This window comes from Hevea brasiliensis, chromosome 4, assembly GCF_030052815.1.
Source record: "Hevea brasiliensis isolate MT/VB/25A 57/8 chromosome 4, ASM3005281v1, whole genome shotgun sequence".
Taxonomy (NCBI): Eukaryota; Viridiplantae; Streptophyta; class Magnoliopsida; order Malpighiales; family Euphorbiaceae; genus Hevea; species Hevea brasiliensis.
Genome location: NC_079496.1, coordinates 111,696,506 through 111,719,715, shown reverse-complemented (window position 1 = coordinate 111,719,715; position 23,210 = coordinate 111,696,506). Strand labels below are relative to the sequence as shown.

At 36.1% G+C, this 23,210-nt stretch overlaps 1 protein-coding gene and 1 non-coding gene across 2 annotated transcripts; one reads left to right on the top strand and one right to left on the bottom strand.

Moving 5' to 3' along the window:
• Positions 1-1,285: 1,285 nt before the first annotated feature.
• LOC131179497 (uncharacterized) lies at positions 1,286-10,820 on the bottom strand. The gene is made up of 4 exons (XM_058146359.1): positions 10,329-10,820; positions 1,799-1,975; positions 1,576-1,687; positions 1,286-1,473 (listed from the first exon to the last, which is right to left on the bottom strand). The coding sequence occupies exons 1-4, from the start codon at positions 10,818-10,820 to the stop codon at positions 1,286-1,288; spliced, it is 969 nt and encodes a 322-aa protein (XP_058002342.1).
• A 6,071-nt stretch (positions 10,821-16,891) lies between these two features.
• LOC131179796 (small nucleolar RNA R71) lies at positions 16,892-16,998 on the top strand. Its single transcript, XR_009148682.1, has one exon. It is a non-coding gene; the product is annotated as a small nucleolar RNA R71 (small nucleolar RNA).
• The last annotated feature ends 6,212 nt before the right edge of the window (positions 16,999-23,210 follow it).

Sequence of the window (23,210 nt, the reverse complement as noted above, 5' to 3'; positions counted from 1 at the left end):
AGATCACCCGGAAATAAAGAAGGGTGTGAAAGGGAAATTAGTGTTCTTCTTTCTGGATTTAATCGCATTTTTGTGCATTATGGGGCTTTTAATTGCTTGCTTGACTGTGGATAGATTGCACAGGTTTGTGATTTTGGGTTCGGGATTATGGAAATGGTGTTTGCTGATGTTGGCTATTCTCTGTGGTATATTTATTGCTTACCTGTTGGTAGAAGCTCTGGATTCCTTGGTTTGGAAGTTAGGGTTTGATGAGAAGGTGATTTATTTTGTGCATGGAGTGAAGAAAAGCGTTATTGTTTTTATTTGGCTAATTTTGTTTCTCTAACTTGGGGTGTGTTGTTTCACAGTGGGGCTAATCAAAGCCGCGCCACCAAGATTCTAAAAGATGGTCTATTAGGATGTCTCATTGGAACCGCCATGTGGCTTCTGAAAACTTTGTTAGTTTCTGTAGTGGGTTCATCCCACGCACACACATTGTTTGGCAGGATTAAAAAAGCAATCTGTAACCGTAAAGTTCTTATATCTCTTTCGAAGAAGGAAGAGGTAACAATGGAAGCTGATGGCCTCTCTTCAGACTCCAGGAAACAGTTTATTGAATCTATTCGAGGGCTGCCTAAACTCTTCTAGGCCTGCAATACTGATGCTGATGGAAATGAGGTAGATGTCACTGATGAGCAACGAGCAAAGAGAGCTGCCAATGATATTTTCGAGAATCTTGCACGCGATGGAAGGTTAATGTTACAATAAGTACACAAATCTAAGGTACACACACAAATTGCACAATCACACAGTATTGAAAAGAGAAGAAGAATAATATAAGATTTAGCGTGGTTCAACCGTAAGGTCTACGTCCATGGGCAAGACAAGAGAAAAAATTTCTCTATGATGAAAAGAGCAAGATATAATTAATCAGAACTCTCAAACCCTAATCCCAGTGTGTTTCTCAAATATCTCACAACTTTACCGCAAAGGGTGGAATATTACAATATTTATATTGGTCCATACTGCAATGCCTTTTTTATCCCAATTGGGTTGCAGTGCGAAACTTTCATGTCGGGTTACAATTCGGGTCCATGAAAAACATATCCAAAATTCAAGCCACAAAAATAATAATTCTTTCCCTTGGCTTGAATTTTCTCTATCATCAACAAAATAATCACAAACACTCTGTCTTGCCATATGCCCTCGCAAGGGCATTACTGAGCACTACACAACACCAACCAAGTCTAGGCAATGCCTAAACTTGCTGACTTGGACTCCCTTAGTTATCATATCTGCTGGATTATTATATGTAGAGACTTTCTGCACAACTACGAAGTTTTCTGACATCAATGTGCTTAGTTCGCTCATAGTACATCTGATTTTTTATGAGATGTATTGCACTCTGGCTATCACAAAATACTATTGCCTTGTTCTGTATCAACCCAAGATCATCCACCAAACCTTGTAACCATAAAACTTCCTTTACTGCCTCTGCTAAGGCCATTTATTCAGCCTCTGTGATAAACAAAGCAACTGTAGCTTGCAATGTTGCCTTCCAACTGATAGCACTTCCAGAAAGAATAAACAAATAACCTGTCAAAGATCTCCTCTTATCTAAGTCCTTTGTAAAATCTGAATCCACATAGCTAACAATTGAATCACTCATCTTGGCCCTGTCAAATGTCAAACCAATATCTGTAGTACCCTTCAAATACCTCAAAATCCATTTCATTGCCTGCCAATGCTCTTTCTCAGGACACGCCATGTATCTACTCACAACACTAACTGCATGTGAAATGTCAGGTCAGGTGTATACCATAGCATACATGATGCTACCAACAGCACTCGAATAGGGAACACTGGACATGTGCTTTATCTCCTCATCTATTTTTGGTGACATGTCTGTAGATAACTTAAAATGGGCAGCAAATGGAACAATCACAGGCTTAGCATTATTCATGTTGAAATGCTTAAGCACTTTTTCAACATAGGCCTATTGAGACAAGAAAAACTTCCCAACACTTCTATCCCTGGTAATTTCCATTCCCAATATCTTCTTTGCAGCACCCAAATCCTTCATCTCAAACTAATCACTCATCTGCTTTTTCAGAATGTTAATTTGTGGCGTGCTTTTAGCAGCAATAAGCATGTCATCCACAACTACGCCTAAGTAGTTCGCGCTTAGCCGGTCCTAAGCCCGGATAAAGGAGGAGGGTTGCGGTAGGTGACAACCAGCGTAAAAATTTCGTTACACCTTATGATATGGATTCAAATGATATAAACGTTGGGGCATCCTCTACTAACGACGCGCTACATCGGAGCCCGGGTGTAGTGAGAAATATGTAAGGGTGTAGGGCATTCACCAAAAGCAACGCGCCATGCCGGCGCCCGGGTGTGGTGTTAAGTGAGCAAGGGTTCCCACATCATGGATGGGTGTGGGTAAAGAAGTTAGTCCATAGGATAGATAGTAGAACAGATAGTGGAACAGAACACAAGATAGACATAGAAAATAATAGAAGATATCATAAAAGGAAACCAATTAGGAAGGAATGGGATAGGAGGAGGATCAGGGTTGGTACTTGGAATGTTGGATCACTTACAGGAAAATTAATGGAGCTTGTGGATACCTTGGAATGGAGAAGGGTGAATATTGCTTGCATTCAGGAGACTAAATGGGTAGGAGAGAAAAGCAAGGAAGTGGGTAATTCAGGGTACAAACTGTGGTTTACCGGAAAGGAGAGAAATAAGAACGGAGTGGGCATAATCATAGACAGGACATTGAAAGACGCTGTAATAGCTGTGAAAAGAGTAAGAGACAGAATTATACTAGTAAAGCTATTACTAGAAGGAAAAATAATAAATATAGTTAGTGTTTATGCCCCACAAATAGGACTAGATAGTGAGAGTAAACAAAGGTTTTGGGAAGATATGGATGATTTAATGCAAAGCATACCAAATGAAGAGAATATTTTCATCGGTGGAGATTTGAATAGACATGTAGGAAGTGATAGGCAAGGCTATGAGAATGTTCATGGAGGTTTTGGTTTTGGCAGTTGAAATGAGGAGGGAAAAAACATTCTGGATTTTGTTATGACATACAACCTAATACTAGCAAATACCTACTTTATAAAAAGAGAGTCACATTTAGTGACTTTCAAAAGTGGGCAACATAGAAGCCAAATCGACTTCCTTTTAACCATGAAGACAGATAGAGCTCTATGCAAGGATTGCAAGGTCATTCCAGGAGAGGCTTTAACAAGTCAACATCGGTTAGTGGTCTTGGATGTCAAGTTTAGGAACAATTCAAGTAAGGTTAGAAGAAATAGTGTAGCTCGAACAAAGTGGTGGGAGTTCAAAGGAGTAAAGCAAGTGAAGTTCAAAAATGAACTTCTTGAGTCCGAAGCATGGAAGCTGAATATGGAGGCCAATGATACGTGGATACAGATGACATCAAAGATTAGAGAAGTAGCTAGAAAAGTACTTGGAGAGATGGTGGTGGAATGAGGAAGTACAAAAGGCAGTGAAGAGAAAAAGGGAATGGTATAAGAAATTACCTAAATGTGATAATAATGAGGCATATGAACAATACAAGATAGCAAAGAAAGAGCCAAAAAAGGCAGTTAGTCAAGCAAGAGCACAGACCTTTGAAAAGTTATATGAGAAACTTGAAACTAAAGAAGGGGAGAAAGATATTTATAAATTAGCAAGGAGGAGAGAAAGGAAATGTCAAGATCTCAATCAAGTTAGGTGCATTAAGGATAAAGAAGAAAAAGTATTGATGAAAGATGAGGACATTAAAGAAAGATGGAGAAATTATTTTAATGATCTCTTTAATAATAGTCAAAATGGTAATTGCGTGAATATAGACTATAGAACGATAGAAAAGAATGTGAATTATACTAGAAGGATTAGATCTTTAGAAGTAAAGGAAGCACTTAAGAGAATGAAAGTGGGTAAAGCCTGTGGACCCGATGGAATACTAATTGAAGTGTGAAAGTGTTTGGGGATATGGGAGTGGCATGATTAACTAAATTATTTAATAAGATTCTAAACTCAAAGAAAATACCTAATGAATGGAGGAGGAGTATTTTAGTACCTATTTTTAAAAATAAGGGAGACATACAGAGTTGCTCGAACTATAGGGGAATTAAACTCATGAGCCATACTATGAAGTTGTGGAGCATCGACTACATCATGATACTTCTATCTCTCTCAATCAATTTGGCTTCATGCCCGGTCGTTCAACTATGGAAGTGATCTTTCTCATTAGAAGCTTGATGGAGAAATATAGAGATGTGAAGAAAGATCTACACATGGTTTTTATTGATTTGGAGAAGGCTTATGATAGTGTTCCAAGAGATATCCTATGGAGTGTGTTAGAACAAAATTAGGGTATCTATTAGGTATATACAAGTGTTGAAAGATATGTATGAAGGAGGAACTACTATTGTGCGCACAGTGGGAGGGGATACAAGAGATTTTCCGATCTCAATTGGATTATACCAAGGATCAGCTATAAGCCCTTACCTTTTTACATTAGTTTTAGATGAATTGACGAAACATATACAAGAGAGTATTCCTTGGTGCATGATGTTTGCGGATGACATTGTTCTGATAGATGAAACGCAAGAAGGAGTCAATAGAAAGCTAGAGCTTTGGAGAAGTACTCTAGAGTCAAAGGGCTTTAAGTTAAGTAGAATGAAGACAGAATACATGCATTGCAAGTTTAGTGAAGGCTAAACTGGTGATAGGGAAGGAGTTAGTTTGGATGGAGTGGTACTATCCCAAAGTAATCACTTTAAATATCTCGGCTCAGTCCTTTAAGTAGATGGGGGATGTGAGGAGGATGTTAGTCATAGAATTAAAGCCGAATGGTTGAAGTGGAGACGTGCCACTGGAGTTTTATGTGATCGCAAGATTCCCAATAAGTTGAAAGGAAAATTTTACCGTATAGCCATACGACCAGCTATGTTATATGGTAGTGAGTGTTGGACATTGAAGGAGTCGTATGCGTCTAAGATAAGAGTTGCAGAGATGAGAATGTTAAGATGGATGAGTGGCCATACTAGACTAGATAAAGTCCGTAATGAGAGTATTAGAGAAAAGATAGGAGTGGTATCAATTGAGGATAAGTTGAGAGAAGGGAGATTGAGGTGGTTTGGTCATGTGAAGCGTAGACATACGAAGGCTCCAGTTAGACAAGTAGAGCACATTAGGTTAGATGATAGAAAGAAAAAAAGGGATAGACCTAAATTCACTTGGAGGAAAGTAGTACAACATAACCTAAAAGCATTATGATGTACGAAAATCCGCAAGTATACGGGTCGTCTCAAGTAATAAAGTAATGAATCAAGTATCGTTTCCACGAGGATTTGCTGTTTGATTACTAAACTATGAATGAAGCGATTATTTGGGCTAATGATTAATGAATAAATGGTAAATGTAAATGAGCAAGGTAAATTGATTAATCTAATTGAAATGGGTAAAGAGCAAACAAATAAATTCTAATTCTAGTTCGCAATTAAACTAAAATTAACAATGGGTAATTTAAACGAAAGTCTAATTATGGTAAAAGTGATTCCAGAGTTGGGGGTTTATGCATAAATTAATTGGGATTTGTCTTGGGCATTCCAATTTTTAGGGAAAAATAGAGTTTGAAGGAAATTGATTCTAAATCCCTTTGATATCTTTTTCAAGCAAATCAAAGTGTATTCTAAAATAACCAAACCTACTTTCGTATGTATTTGATTACTTTAAAACCCATTAAGTTTTGTAACCAATAATTAATTCCTCTTAAAGTCCTAGTTTATTTTTAAATCTAGGTGATTTTAAGTTCCAATCCATGATTATCCATCAATGACTTTCACCTTTCGGTCCTTCAATCAAAGATTAACACAATACCCAATGGGTACCAACATTAGGCAAGTAAATCAAGCACACAAGGAAGGAATCAAAACTCATATTCATATAAAATAAGGAAATACCCAGTCCCAATCCACAAATTAATCTAAGACATATTTCCCAACTCTGAAATCTAAAGAAATTACTCACTCATGATGGTATTTACAAGAAATATTGATGGAAAAGTAAAGGAAAACATGATAAGAGGACTGAAATAGAAAAACCCAGGTGGAAGAACCAAAGTCTCTGGTTTCTGGAGCTCCAAAACTGGTGTAGTAGCTCCTTCCCAAAAGAAAATGGCGTCTCCTCCCTTTTCTCTATTCTATTTTTCTTTCCCTTTTTTTTTTTTTTTTCTCTTTTCCCTTCCTCTTGTGGCAAAAATAAGGAAATGATGAATTTATATGGTCCCTAAAAGTTGCCCTAAAAGTAAATAAAAGACAAGGAGTAGATAGAAAATGAGGTGTAAAATTATCCAAGTCAGCAACACTATTCACGTTCTGGGCATTCTGCTTAGGGTTCGGCTTAACCCTAAGCAGCTTCTTAGCAAATTTTAGCCTCTGGTAGCTTTATGCCTTAAGGTTAAGCGGACCTTCAGCAAATCTCGGCGGACTTAGAGTAGAATGGACTCTTCTGCTGGTGCTTGACTTGTCTTTGCTCCTTAGAAATCTGTAGCTTTACCTAAGCATGACCTTAAGCAAAGTCTCAAGCAAATTTCGGCTAGTTTGCTCTTTCAAGGCTTGATTTCTTCAACTTTCCTCCATGCTTAAAGAACTTCAAATCTCTTCAAATTATTTCCTATTGCACTCATTGATCTTCGATTTGCCACAAAATCCTATCAAAACAATAAAAATTACGAAAATCAAATATAAAGTATCTAAAATTAACAAATAAGATAAAATAAAGCTAAAAACATAAAATATACTAAAATATGAGGGCAAAATGGATGCAAAACTACCCTAAAATGCCTATATGAATTGAGTATAACAAATTCCCCCAAAGTCAAACATTTGCTTGTCCTCAAGCAATTTAAAAACAATTAATGCAATTGGGGGTACCTTACCTTAAATTTATGAAAATTACTTATCCAAACTCTCAAGCTTACCTTTAGCCACCAACACACCATATACCCACTTTCAAGATGCAAAGAATTCAATCCTTACCAAAGTTATCACCGCTTAGCCTTGGGTCAATTATCCATATCATTTAACCCAAACCAATCAATCACAAAGAATAATCATGCCTAAATAGACTATAGGGTAATCCATAAACTAAAGTGTCCCAAATAATGATGGAAGTAAATGAATGTATTAGTGATATCACAATCCCATAGGCAATTCTCCTATTCCAATCTCCACTAATGTACAAAACACTATCAAAAGATCAAAAGGACTTTCAAGGGTTGTAATGGGGCTAAGGGGGTGATAATGTGGCTAACAAGAAAAGGATAAAGGTAACAAAATATGAGAATAATAAAATCATTAAAAGATCAAGATACACAAAATATTTTTTTTGTGTAAATCAATTGGGAGAAGGAACTTTACAACTTTTCACCAATGCTAGCATATAATTTTGAAGCTTTTAGAGGGACTACATAAATAACATTGACTTGAATTATAATTGTCCCTTTCAATTCACCCCCAAACTCATTTCTTTGTGTACTTGGGTGGTGAATTACTTTACATACCATAATTGAATTTGCTAGCTTTCTCTCTTTTTTTTTTTCTTTTTTTTTTGAATCACTTTTCCCAACTAATTATTATTATTTTTTTAAGTGTATCTATCATTCAAAGAATTATTCTCATGAAGGGTAGGTAAGTGTTTGGGTTTATGGCTAGGCATTAATGTGGGTTCCAAAGAAATAAGAGGGATAAATGTAGGCTCAAATTGGTTTCAAAGGAAATTTTGAAGTGAGGTTGGCTAAGGCTAAAATGTGGGTTTAAAATTCAAAGAATGCCTAGGTCATTTCTTTTTCAAGTGCATGCTATGATTTCGCCTTGAAAGGTTTAGAAAGATTGTTCTAGGATTGGTGAGACATCAATTAGCTACTTCTCACCCTAGAGTTTTCTCTAAGCACTCAAAGTCAATGTAATTGATTGGGTGGCCCTTGGCTAAGAAGATATAAACTAAAGTAAGAATCTAATAACTTTGCACCTATCTAGAACTTTCAATTCATCAAACCCTTCTAAAAGTAAGCTCAATTGCTCTTCAAAGCAATTCTCAATCCTTTAAGGACAAGGTAAAAAAATTATTTTTTATGATATGCATGATCCTAAAATGAATGCATAAATCAAATTAAAACTAAGTGTAATCTATATGAAAACTATATGCAAATGTATGTATATGGGTATAGACATGTGTGTGGTATATGTAAAAGTGTATGGATTATCTATACATGGATGAATGAAATGCAATAAATGAATGAAAGAAAATTTTAAAGAAAATTTTGCAAAAATTTTGCCCTCACCCCCAAACTCATATGAAACATTGTCCTCAATGTCTAAAATGAATGCAAAGATGGGCAAAATTGTGTAAACTAATCAATTAATGAAATTTAGACAATTGGGGATTAAATCAATATAAGGTCAAGAATTCCAAAATTAGCTCAAAGTGATATTAACAATGAAGCTTTAGAGAGAAAAAATGTGGAAAAGTATCCCAAATGTATGAATTTACACTGCTTAAGATGTTGCTTAACTTGCTGCGTAGGGTAAAGCGAAAACAGAAGCATTGGCAACATACCATAAGCATAAATGGTAAAAGGGTAAACTGTTACCTCCAAATGATGTGAAACAGATGCGGCTCAAAGAAAATTTGTGCAACTCATCAATGTCAGCGAAATTAGGATTGAAGAAAAAGATAGAGTGCAAAAATAATGTGCAAGAAAATGAAAAAGTGTAAAGAAATAAAATCTAACATTTAAATAAAAAAAATTAAACCAAAAAGCATTCACAGAGTAACTATGTCCATAGCAGAAAATAAAATAGAGTAAACTAAAAGAAAGAAGTGCAGGTATAATCATAAAAACTAATTACCAAAGTATTACAACTATTACCAAAGTTTGAAAATTAAAATAAAAAGATTACAAAATAAACCTAAAACAGAAATTAGAACTATTGCTACTGATCAAGCTCTGTTGTCAAGGCTTTGGTGCTGCATCAGGATCTGCTTCAGGTTCTGCAGTAGGTTCATTGTGATCCGAAGCTTCAGAAGCAGTTTCCAAATTTTCTGTGAGGTCTTTCATTTCTTGAAGCATGGCTTGGCCCCAATGATATAAATTGTTGTAAGATTGGGCCAATTTGTTGTAAAGCTCCAACATTTGAAGTTGATGTTGCTTTTGTTTCTTTTTAAGAGATAAAAATCTCTTTTTAAGTTTCTTTTCTAGCTTCTTCTTTTGGTTAACCTACTGCTGACCCATGGTTTCAATTTTGATTTCTAAGCTCTTCAAGGTAGCAAGAATTTACGTGGTGTCGGTGAGGAGCAGATGATTGGGCAGTGAAACTTGCTATTACGGATTCCAAGGATCTTAAGAGGGACAAAATGTCTGTGAAAGCGTGGGGTAGTGGTTGGTTGTGGTTACTGCTGGTGCAAAGGTAGTGGGGTGCAGTAGTACGGTGGTATCGACATCTTCTTTATGCAGTATAGGTATGGCCTATTTTCTCACAAACATCCATATCACGGCAACATTGTCTTTGTCTATATATGATTCCCAGTAGCGCGGCAATTTATATAGACTAGAATCAAAGCTAAATGAGTTTGCTATCGCAGTTATATACCCCCCACAAACTATACTCCCTTTAGTATGCTTCATGACAATTTGGTGCCAATGAGTAGCTATGAAATGGGCTGTGCTTACTTGTTTTCTCTCCTTCATGCACCACAAGAGAAACAAGTCACGGCACCCCACAATCTTATTCTTGTGTCCCCTTCCTAAAGCGATTGTAAGAAATGAACCTATGGAGGTATTTCAATACATGATCAACTATCCTAGAGGCTTTTGCAGTCCTTTGTCTATAATAACCCCCAAAAGGTGCAATATCCTTCCAGAATTGAACAGGGTCATAAACAGTTTGCTGCCACTCAATATTTTTATACCCCGAATCCTGAAAACCAAAAATTGCATTCATAGCATCCATGTCTAACTCCCTATCAATTCCAGCACATCGAAAATATATCACATCTTTATGTTCAGGCACTGTTGGTTTGAAATTCAGCCTTAAGGAACTAAAAAATTCTAGGGTCAAATCCTTGTACACTGGTTCCCTAATCTTAGCAAAATCAGTCCAGCTAATGGCATCCAAATAGGCAAATACAGAGTCATAAATGCCTAATTCTTTCAAAATCTGCTCATCCATATACTTGTTTGCCAAAATAGGTTTAGAAACTAATTTCTCATAGGCGTTTTTCATACCCATATCCTTAAAAGCCCAAGGTAATGGAGAAATTACCTCCTCCATATTATCGGCAGATGACGCAGGTGCTGGAGAGTGTAAGGGAGACTGAGGTACTGGAGTTTGGACCACTGGTGCTGGAGTTTGTGAGGAAGACCTAGTCCTTTTGCTGACTGGTTTAGAGGAAGGTTGAGGTGGAGAATTTAGGTCGAAAGGAATAGAGGGTACTCGTTTCCGTTTTCTGACAGGGGTTTTCTTGGATCTACTTACAGCTTTTTTAGTTTTACCCTTGGTTTTTGTTTGAGTAGGCTCATCCTCAGGTGTTGGTTCTGGGGAATGAGTGTCGAAAATTGGTGTTTCATTTTGTGGTTCGGTTTGCGGTGAGAAGGGAGTTGGCGGAATGAGAGGTGGAATTTGGCTTGGGGGTAGTGGTGGTGACTGAGGTGGTGGCGATGGAGGTAATGGCAGCGTTTGTGGTGGTGGGGACTGAGGGAGCGGTGGACTGGGGCTGGGGTTAGGGTTTGTGGGCAATGAGGATGGAATACCCATTTTAGGTCGAAATCTGCTGAGTTTGGGTTTGTGGGTAGACCACATTTTAGTTCTTACCATTTTAATGAAAAGAAAGAAACCCTTCAGTTTCCCATAAAAATTTTGCCGAAAAAAATGGCGTTGGAAGGGAGTCAGCGAGGTTTATCGAGAGTGAGGGCGAGACTTTTATAAAATGGCGGAAGTTCTGGGCTTTTTAAAATGTGGGGCAGACATGTGGTATTATGGGTCATGCTTGGGGTTAAGCATAAGGTTCAGCAGAATTTGCTTAAGACTCTGTTTGACAAGCAATGTCATCAGCAAGTTTCGGCAAGTTTTGGGAAAAATTGTGGTTTTGCTTACCAAAAACAGTCCAAAAGCTATGGAATTCTATTATGACCCTCAGCAGTTACCAAATACACACAAACACCATAAAATTGAGGGATTTAAGTTCATCATTTCTTAGAACTCATCAAACACAATATATTTTCATTTAGCTCATGCAAGCATTTTCAATTAAGGCACTTATTGTGACTACCTTTTGCACACTTAATGAAATGATCTCCTTTCTGATCTTATACCAAAAGTACATTTCAGCAGCATTTGAGACAAGTTCCAATCAATCAAAAATTGCAGAAAAGACATAGAAATTGACCTTTTAAGCAGCATGAACAGTAGCATAAACAGTAACCAAAATCTGCAGATTACAAAAACTAGCAGCAATTCAAACAAAAACATGCAAATTCCTATCAGACTACAAAATTATATATACACTAAAAGGTGAAACTCAACAAACATTATTTTTGCACTTCAATAAAGCTCACATCAGTCCTAAATATCAAAATTAATCCTCATTCAAGTTACATTTCACAGAATTTACACAAAACACAAAATCAAACATGTGCTATCAAGTAGATTGCAAAATCAGCAATTTAGCACAAGTTTAAAGGTGTTACTGTTCACAGGCACTGGATAAATTGCAGAATTTTGCTTATACTTGCCCCCTTCAATTCTTTCTTTTTGCTACAAGTGTTAATTTGCCCCATCTTCATGAATGACCTACAAAAGATAAACAAATGTCACTTTTGAGTTTAATGAGGGTGAAAACTGAAAATGAAATGAAATGGAAAATTAATGAGCTATAAAAGGATACGCTTGGGTTGCCTCCCAAGAAGCGCTTGTTTAAGGTCTTAAGCGTGACCTTCCACTCCAAATCACCTAAATATCCCTGATTGGAGAACTAAGCCATGAAATCTCTACAACCTTTTGTGTGGGTTCTCCAATAATATAATGCTTTAATCTCTGCCCATTAACTTTAAAAGTCCCTGAGGTTTCATTGCCAATCTCAACAGCTCCATAGGGGTATACTTTTATAACAGTATAGGGCCCTGACCATCTTGACTTTAATTTTCCTGGAAATAACCTTAACCTAGAGTTGTATAGGAGAACAACATCACCTTCCTGAAATTCTTTTCTCCTAATATGCTTATCATGCTATCTCTTAGTTCTTTCCTTGTAAAGCTTGGCATTTTCATAAGCATCCAATCTAAGTTCCTCAAGTTCATTTAATTGCAGCATTCTTTTTTCTCCTGCAGTTTTTAAGTCAAAATTCAGTGTCCTTATGGCCCAATATGCTCTATGCTCCAACTCCAAAGGTAAATGACAAGCTTTCCCATAAACCAATCTAAATGGGGTAGTTCCAATAGGAGTTTTAAAAGCTGTTCTATAGGCCCAAAGAGCATCATCTAACTTTAGTGACCAATCTTTCCTTGAACTATTCACTGTTTTCTCAAGAATTCTTTTCAGCTCTCTATTGGAGATCTCCACTTGACCACTAGTTTGTGGATGGTAGGGTGTTGCAATCTTATGCTTCACTCCATATTTTTGTAATAATCTTTCAAATTGATGGTTGCAAAAATGAGAACCTCCATCACTTATAATGGCACGTGGAGTTCCAAATCTTGTAAAAATGAACTTTTTAAGGAATTTAATCACAACTCTAACATCATTAGTTGGAGATGGTATAGCTTCAACCCATTTGCTCACATAATCTACTCCAACTAAAATGTATTTGTGTCCCAAGGACGATGGAAAAGGTTCCATGAAATCAATGCCCCACACATCAAATAGTTCCACTTCCAATATATTTTGGAGGGGTATTTCATCTCTCTTTGAGATATTACCCATCCTTTGACACCTATCACATGCATTTACAAACTTCCTCACATCCTTAAACATGTGTGGCCAAAAGAACCCTGCTTGAAGAACTTTTTCTGCAATCTTTGTCACACTCATATGACCCCCATAAAGTGAAGAATGGCAATCTTTAATAACATTCCCTATCTCCTCATCAGCTAAACATCTTCTAATCAGCCCATCTCCACATCTCTTGAACAAAAATGGCTCCTCCCAATCATAATCCGTTACATCAAAAAGAAATTTCTTCTTTTGCTGCCATGCTAGATCAGGTGGAAGGATTCCACGCACTAGATAGTTCACAAAATCTGCATACCAAGGGACTTGTACATTCATGATTACTAACAGTTGCTCATCAGGAAAATAATCATCTATTGGGGGCTCTTTTCCCAAGTTTTCTCCTTGTTCTTGCCTCAATCTAGATAGATGATCCGCTACCACATTTTCTACTCCTTTCTTATCTTTAATTTCCAAGTCAAACTCTTGAAGGAGTAGCACCCACCTTATCAATCTAGGTTTAGCCTCTTTTTTCTGAAGGAGATACTTGATAGCTGCATGATCCGTGTACACTATTACCTTTGACCCCACAAGATAGGACCTGAATTTGTCTACTGCAAATACCACTGCCAAAAACTCTTTCTCTGTAGTAGAGTAATTTATTTGAGCATCATCTAAGGTCCTACTTGCATAGTATATTGCATACACCTTCTTATCTCTCCTTTGTCCCAAAACAGCCCCAATGGCATAATCACTAGCATCGCACATTAACTCAAAAGGTAATGACCAATCGGGTGGCTGCATAACAGGAGCAGATATCAAAGCTTCCTTTATCCTGCAAAAAGCATTCATACAATTAGTATCAAAATTAAATTCCATATCTTTACTCAATAAATTGGTAAGAGGCTTAGAAATTTTAGAGAAATCCTTGATGAATCTCCTGTAAAATCCAGCATGCCCCAAGAAACTCCTCACTCCCTTCACAGATGTTGGGGGTGGCATTTTCTCAATAATTTCTACCTTTGATTTATCCACCTCAATACCCCTGTTTGACACAAGATGCCCCAAAACAATTCCTTCTTGTACCATAAAATGGCACTTTTCCCAATTCAAAACTAAATTGAACTCTTCACATCTCTGCAAAACCTTAGACAAGTTAGATAACCATTCATCAAAAGATTTACCATACACAGAAAAATCATCCATGAACACTTCCATAATACCCTCAATCATGTCAGAAAATATAGACATCATACATCTTTGAAATGTAGCAAGGGCATTACATAGTCCAAATGGCATCCTTCGATATGCAAAGGTACCATAAGGACATGTGAAGGTAGTTTTATCCTGATCATCTGGGTGAATAGGGATCTGAAAGAATCTTGAATAGCCATCCAAATAGCAAAAATAAGAATGATGAGCTAGTCTCTCAAGCATTTGATCTATAAATGGTAATGGAAAATGGTCCTTTCTGGTTGCATTATTCAATTTCCTATAGTCTATACACATTCTCCATCCAGTTATAGTCCTTGTAGGTATTAGTTCATCATTTTCATTTTTCACTACTGTGATGCCCCCTTTCTTGGGTACAACATGAATTGGACTTACCAAATTGCTATCAGAAACAGGGTAAATAATACCTGCATCAAGCAATTTCAATATCTCCTTTTTCACAACCTCTTTCATATTTGGATTCAATCTCCTTTGTGACTCTCGAGAGGCTTTATGATTATTTTCCAACAAAATTTTATGCATGCACACAGAAGGATGTATTCCTTTAATATCATCAATGGTATAACCAATTATCCTTCTATGCTTTCTAAGAACTCTTAATAATTTTTCAACCTCACAATCAGTCAATTTAGCACTAACAATCATAGGATATGTAGAATTTTGACCTAGAAAAGCATACCTGAGATTTGTTAGAAGAGGTTTCAACTCTACCTTCGGTGCTTCACCTTTTTCAAGCTTTGATGATGAACTTGTTTCTTGTTTCAAGTTCCCAATCTTTTCAATATCAGCCATAGGCAAAGGTGGATTTCCTTCCAAAATTGTAGCATATTCTGCAGCTTCTTCAATCTCATCCCCTTTTTTGATGTTATGAACCAAACAAGCTTCTAAGGGATCTTTAGGATGTTGCTTTTTAAGCACTTCTCTAACCTCTTCATCTATCACATCAACTCTCAAGCATGAGTTTGAATCATCTTTCTTTTTCATCGCTTGAAACAAATTAAATTCAACTTTTTCTTCCCCAACTTCTAATGTAAGTCTCCCATTTTTTACATCAATCACAGCTCCAGCAGTAGCAAGGAAAGGTCTGCCAAGAATAATAGGTATGTGTACATCCTCCTCCATCTCCAATACCACAAAATCCACTGGTATGAAAAATTTCCCAACTTTCAGAGGAACATTCTCAATCACCCCAATTGGAAATTTAATAGACCTATCTGCTAATTGTAGTGAGATGGTAGTAGGCTTCATTTCTCCAATCTTCACTTTCTCATAGATAGACAATGGCATCAGACTAACACTGGCTCCAAGATCACATAAAGCCTTATCTATACTGATATCCCCAATGTGACATGGTATGGAGAAACTTCCAGGATCTTTCAGTTTGGGTGGAAGCTTATTTTGCAAAATAGCACTGCTTTCTTCCGTGAGAGCTACAGTCTCAAATTCCTCCAATTTCTTCTTGTTAGATAAAATTTCCTTCAAAAATTTAGCATATGAAGGCATTTGTGCTAAGGCATCAGTGAAAGGAATAGTCACATGCAAAGACTTCAATACCTCCAAGAACTTCCCAAATTGTTTATCCAATTTTGCTTTCTGAAAATCTTTGTGGGAATGGTAAAGGTGGCATGTAGGCTTTAGGTGCAACGTATTTAGGCTCTTCTTCTTTGCTCTCCCTCTCCTTACTTCCTTTTTCTTCCACTGAATTTTCTTTCTCAGCTTCAATTCTAACTTCAGTTTGTTCATCTCCTTCTCTGCTTTTCTTTTCTTCAATTTTCTCTTCAATCTTTTTATCTCCATTTTCTAATATTTTTCCACTTCTCAATGTAATAGCCTTGCAATGCTCCCTTGAATTTTCTGGCTGGCTAGGGAGCTTCCCAAATGCTTTGTTACTTGAAGAGCTAGCTTATTGAGCTATTTGATTCTCTAACATCTTATTGTGTGTTGTCATTTGATCTACTTTAGATGCTAATTGAGAAATCATTTCTTGTTGACTTTGGTGGCTCACATGTAGAGTTTCAATCATAGATTCCAATCTAGCTGTCTTGTCTAGTTGTGCTTGTTGTGGTAGAGGTGGAGCAGGTGCATTTTGAGGTTTAGAAATTCCAGGAGGGGGGCTTCTATTCTGCTGAAAATTCTGATTTTGTTGATATCCAGAAGGTTGCTGAAAATTCTGATTTTGCCCTTGTCTACCTCCCCAAGAGAAATTGGGGTGGTTTCTCCATGCTGGATCATAAGTTGCAGAAAATGAGTTACCACCTGGTCTTTGATTGTAGTTCCCCACATAATCCACTTGCTCACTTGAAAAATCTTGATTAAGTGTAGAAAAATCTGCTGCACAATTGACATTTGCAGCTCCAACTTCTACTGAATTACTAGAACCTCCGGTTGAAGAATCTACTTTCATGCTTAGCTTGTCCATTTTCCTTGTCAAAGCATCAAACTTAGCATTAATCATATTCATGGCATCAAGCTCAAACATACCAGCTGGTTTCTTGATCTCATTCCTCTCACAACTCCATTGGTAGTTGTTATAAGCAATTTTATCAAGAGCAGAAAAAGCTTCATCTTCAGATTTCTCCATAAGGTCACCTCCAGAAGATGCATCAATCGTACTTCTAATGGCTGGTGAAACTCCATTGTAAAAGTGTTGAACAAGCATCCACTTAGGAATCCCATGATGTGGACATCTCCTTTGCAAATCCTTGTACCTTTCCCATGCTTCATACAAGCTCTCATCATCTCTAGGTTTGAAAGAAGTCAGCTCATTTCTCAGCTTAGCTGTCTTGCTTGGTGGAAAATATTAAGCTAAAAATGCTTGAGAAAGTTCATCCCATGTTGTGATAGAACCCGGTGGCAAAGAATGTAACCACTCTCTAGCTCGGTCCTTCAGAGAAAAAGGAAATAATCTGAGTCGAATTGCATCATCAGAAACTCCATTTATCTTCAACATATCGCTGATCTCAAGAAAGTTTGCTAGATGCACATGTGGACTTTCACTTGGATTTCCTCCAAATTGTGATTGTTGCACCATCTGACAGAGTGCAGGCTTCAGTTCAAAATTATTAGCTTCTACCCTTGGTCTTGTGATACTTGGCATGAAATCTCCAATGTTAGGATAGGCATGATCTTTCACAGAGCGGTTGTTATTGTTGTTGTTGTTGGCCATTTCTTCTTGTAATTCCTCTTGCTCTTGTGCTCTTTCTTGTTGTTGAGCTTTAATTTCAACTTTTCTCCTCTTAGATTCTGTTTTTAAAGCTTTTGCTTTCTTATCTATTTCTGGGTCAAAGAATATATTGATTTCTTCACTTTTTGTCCTTCTCATAAAATAAAGCACCTGAAAAACAAAAATAAATAAATTCTCAAAGTAAAATGGTAAAAAGAAATAAAATAAAATGCCCAAATTAACCAAACAAACAATTGTTCAATATCAAACAAAAATCAAATCCCCGGCAACGACGCCAAAAACTTGATGTACGAAAATCCGCAAGTATACGGGTCGTCTCAAGTAATAAAGTGATGAATCAAGTATCGTTCCCACGAGGATTTGCTATTTGATTACTAAACTATGAATGAAGCGATTATTTGAGCTAATGATTAATGAATAAATGGTAAATGTAAATGAGCAAGGTAAATTGATTAATCTAATTGAAATGGGTAAAGAGCAAACAAATAAATTCTAATTCTAGTTCGCAATTAAACTAAAATTAACAATGGGTAATTTAAACGAAAGTCTAATTATGGTAAAAGTGATTCCAGAGTTGGGGTTTATGCATAAATTAATTGGGATTTGTCTTGGGCATTCCAATTTTTAGGGAAAAATAGAGTTTGAAGGAAATTGATTCTAAATCCCTTTGATATCTTTTTCAAGCAAATCAAAGTGTATTCTAAAATAACCAAACCTACTATCGTATGTATTTGATTACTTTAAAACCCATTAAGTTTTGTAACCAATAATTAATTCCTCTTAAAGTCCTAGTTTATTTCTAAATCTAGGTGATTTTAAGTTCCAATCCATGATTACCCATCAATGACTTTCACCTTTCGGTCCTTCAATCAAAGATTAACACAATACCCAATGGGTACCAACATTAGGCAAGTAAATCAAGCACACAAGGAAGGAATCAAAACTCATATTCATATAAAATAAGGAAATACCCAGTCCAAATCCACAAATTAATCTAAGACATATTTCCCAACTCTGAAATCTAAAGAAATTACTCACTCATGATGGTATTTACAAGAAATATTGATGGAAAAGTAAAGGAAAACATGATAAGATGACTGAAATAGAAAAACCCAGGTGGAAGAACCAAAGTCTCTGGTTTCTGGAGCTCCAAAACTGGTGTAGTAGCTCCTCCCCAAAAGAAAATGGCGTCTCCTCCCTTTTCTCTATTCTATTTTTCTTTCCCTTTTTTTTTTTCTTTCTCTTTTCCCTTCCTCTTGTGGCAAAAATAAGGAAATGATGAATTTATATGGTCCCTAAAAGTTGCCCTAAAAGTAAATAAAAGACAAGGAGTGGATAGGAAATGAGGTGTAAAATTATCCAAGTCAGCAGCACTATTCACGTTCTGGGCATTCTGCTTAGGGTTCGGCTTAACCCTAAGCAGCTTCTTAGCAAATTTTAGCCTCTGGTCACACTGTCTGCTTAAGGTTAAGCAGACCTTCAGCAAATCTCGGCTGACTTAGAGTAGAATGGACTCTTCTGCTGGTGCTTGACTTGTCTTTGCTCCTTAAATCTTGCGCTTTACCTAAGCATGACCTTAAGCAAAGTCTCAAGCAAATTTCGGCTAGTTTGCTCTTTCAAGGCTTGATTTCTTCAACTTTCCTCCATGCTTAAAGAACTTCAAATCTCTTCAAATTATTTCCTATTGCACTCATTGATCTTCGATTTGCCACAAAATCCTATCAAAACAACAAAAATTACGAAAATCAAATATAAAGTATCTAAAATTAACAAATAAGATAAAATAAAGCTAAAAACATAAAATATACTAAAATATGAGGGCAAAATGGATGCAAAACTACCCTAAAATGCCTATATGAATTGAGTATAACACATTACAAATTTATGAGGATTTAACCCAAAATCGTTTAGAGTGGAGAAAACGAATCTATATAGCCGACCCCAAATTTTTGGGATAAAGGCTTAGTTGAGTTGAGTTGAGTTTTAAGCATGGCATCCACATACAACAGCAAATAAATAAAGGAATCATCTAAAAGCTTCTTATGATACACACAACTGTCATATGAACTATGATTAAAGCCATTATGAACCATGAATGTATCAAATCTTTTGTACCACTACCTAGGAGACTGTTTCAGACCATATAAAAATTTCTTAAGCAAGCAAACACGATTTTTCATACCTGAAATGACAAATCCCTCAGGATGACTCATATAAATTTGCTCCTCCAACTCACCATGCAAAAATGCTATCTTCACATCTAGTTGCTCAAGCTCTAGATCATGAAGAGCAACCATAGTAAGCAAGACTCTGATAGAACTGTGCTTTACAACTGGAGAAAACACTTTATTAAAGTCAATCCCCTCCCTCTGAGTAAAGCCTTTTACTACCAACCGTGCCTTATATCAAGGTGCTTCAACCCTTGGAGTGCTTTTGATGGTTGTCGAATCCACCAGAAATTTAATTAACTGAAATTACCAGTTGTGAAATATTTTCTGTAATAAGTGGTAAGTCCAGGTCGAACCCTAAAGGCTGAATTATTAAATTTCGTGCACTTGTGTAATGGAAAAAGAAACAAAGGTTGGGAGGGGGGGGGGGTAATTCGCAATTAAGATCTAAAATCAAAATCCAAAATTAAGATCTAAAATTAAATAAGAACCTCTTAAATTAAACAAACTTCAGTCCAAGGTAATTCTCATTCCAATGCATTGATTCGATCATAGACAAAAGAAATACAATTATATCTTATTGAATACTTAACGTAGATTTACCAAACAGCGAGGTAAACCCCTGACTTCCCTATACTCATCAATTCGAGCCCAGCACTCTCATTGACTCTAATTATTAACTGAGTTGGTATTAAACAATCCTCATCAAATTAATAACTGTTTTAAGAAAAGGAAGTAGTTAAGCTGAACAACAATTTATGAAGCATAAATCATTTAATCCACCCTATTGTTTCCTTAGATTATTATCGAAAACTTGGATCATAATCAATAAAACCTAATTGCTACTCATGTTCAATCTTACACAACAATTACGGATTATGAAGATGAACTAATAATTGATCAAATCAAACAATTAACTAATAGACCTTTTTAGCAAATCATTCAACAGATCAAAAACAATTAAATCAGAAAATAATAGATATTCAAAAAGACATAAATTAAATTAAGAACTTGGTCTCACAAATCAAGTAAAAGAACTTGAATCCCTTGAATTGAATTAAAAACTTAGCCACTCATGTTCATGGCTTATAGAAAAATAAAGAAAAATAAAGAAGAAATCTAAAAAGAGAATGGAAAATGAAAGCCTTCAAATGGAGAATGAAGGTCTGAATTGGGATGCTTTTAGCTGCTGCCCAAAGACGTATTTATAGTAAAAAACCTAATCCTAAAGATAGGAACCAAACTAGGAAAAGTTTTGAAATTCAAAAAGGCAGATTTCAGCCTGCATTCACGTTTCTGGAATCAAGGCCGATTTTCAGTGACTTTCTTTCCGAATCTACCTCCTCCCTCTTCAGAAAAGTTATAGCCCTATTTCTTAGCTTTCTAACGAGTACTCATTTGCCCAAATCCGAGGTCTACACCCAAGTTATGGCCCAAAAATCGAGACTAGTTCAGACAGACGGTCCAGCCCATAGTGACGATTTCATTGCCATTTTTGATAATTAAAATGGCATCATCTCGCGTCTAGCCCTTCATTGATGTTGTAGAGGTAGCTCTTAAGGTTCAATTGGGCTTGGCCTTGCTTCATTTGGACGTCTGAAACTCCATATACAAAATAAATACTGAAACTAGTGGTAACACATCAAGTTTGGGCTTTTGCAATAGATCCATAACTCATTTTGTCAACCTTGGAGATTGATTTGGGCTTTGGTCCCTCTTTATCATTTGAAGTGCTCTATCTTAGCTTTTCAATGGATTAAACAGCACTCAAATTGGAGACCCATAACTTTAGAAACACCTGAAAAATATAGCAAAGGTAAAATGCTGAAAATTTCTCCATTTATCATTTGAAGTGCTCTATCTTAGCTTTTCAATGGATTAAACAGCACTCAAATTGGAGACCCATAACTTTAGAAACACCTGAAAAATACAGCAAAGGTAAAATGCTGAAAATTTCTCCATTTAACACAATTATTCCATAACTATCTAAAAATATGCCTAGATGATAAATATATTTTAACCAACTGAATTAAACATAAAAACACACTAAAAACACTAAATGTGATGGGAGTAAAATTAATAAATTATGCACTTATCAGCTTTCCTTTTTCTTGAACACCCATTTGCAACCTACCACTTTTTGTCCCTTAGGCAATGTTACAAGCTCCCAAGTCTGATTCTTGTGAAGAGATTCAATTTCTTCACTTATAGCACCGACCCCTTGATTTGCATCTAAACAAGAAATAACTTCTCTATAATTGTTGGGTTCATGCACATCAACTATTTCAGCAACTGACAAGGCAAACGAAACTAGATCTGCATATGCATATCTCTACGGTGGTCTAATCTGTCTTCTCTCTCTACCAGTTGCAGTGCTATATGGTTCCTGTTACTGTTGCTCAGGTGCATCCTCTTGTTGATCAGGATCTTGCACCTCATCCTCTGAATCACTGAACTGAATTGCTGAAGTATCAATATCAAGCTCCACCTGTTCTCTGACACCGTGATCTGATTCTGCTATTGACTTCTCCCTCTAACTATCCAATGAAGTAGACTCATTAAATGTCACATCCCTACTGATAATTAATCCTAGAGACTTTGGATCATTGCATCACAACCTTTAGTGTAACGCTGTCACACCTTACCCCTCTGTAAGGCATAACATGATCCCGTAGAATACCTAATGAACTACCGAACTTCACCTACCGATAACTCATTAAGTACCCTACAAGGGATTTTAAAAGAATTTTCTTATTTTTGATAAGTGGTGAGCATTTTCTAATAGGTATTTAAAACATTTAATTGAAGTTAAAAACTAGTTAAAACTTTTAGCTCATTTTATTTTTTCGCAAATTTTATAAAAATTTTGACAGAGTTCCGTTTATATTTTGAGAAAATAGTTCTTCAAATACCTGTAAAAGAAGCACTTCTAAAAATTTTTCTCAACCATTACTTCAAATTCTCAATCAATCTCAAATCTCAAGATTTCACAATCAACATTTCTCTATTTCCAAAATTCAATAATCCTCAAAATACTAGCAATTCATCTCATTCAAATTAAGTAAAATAGTTCCACTCATATTTCATTAGAGACAAAACAATTTATATATACATCACTACAAAATTTATATCAAAGGAAATTCAAACTGAATTTTTATTACAAACTTCATACAAACTTTGTACAAGCTGCTCAAGACCATTTTACATGTCCATACATTTATGTGCAATACATACATCAAAAGAAATATTTACAGTTAGGGTATAAATTATATCCGATGACTTCAAGCTGATAGCTCCTCACACCTCAGCAGCTCAGTCTGCTGCTCCTCTAGTCTCTAAATCTATGACAGCAATAAAAGCTATCGCTGAGTACTAGGACTCAGTGGTGCGCAACATACTAAAATAATCTTTATGCAGAACTTAAATCACATTTATTCAAAATTTTGACTGAACATGAGAATTAAATACAAATCATGTATTATGAGATTTTAATCCCAAACAATTTCATTTTGAAGTATCAAATCACATGTCATAAAACTCACAGTTAGATCATGCCATTCGAAACAAATAGAATCTCAATAGCCAGAGGCTAAAGAGAAATCACATCACAAGGCTAGCTAGCTCAATATATATGGA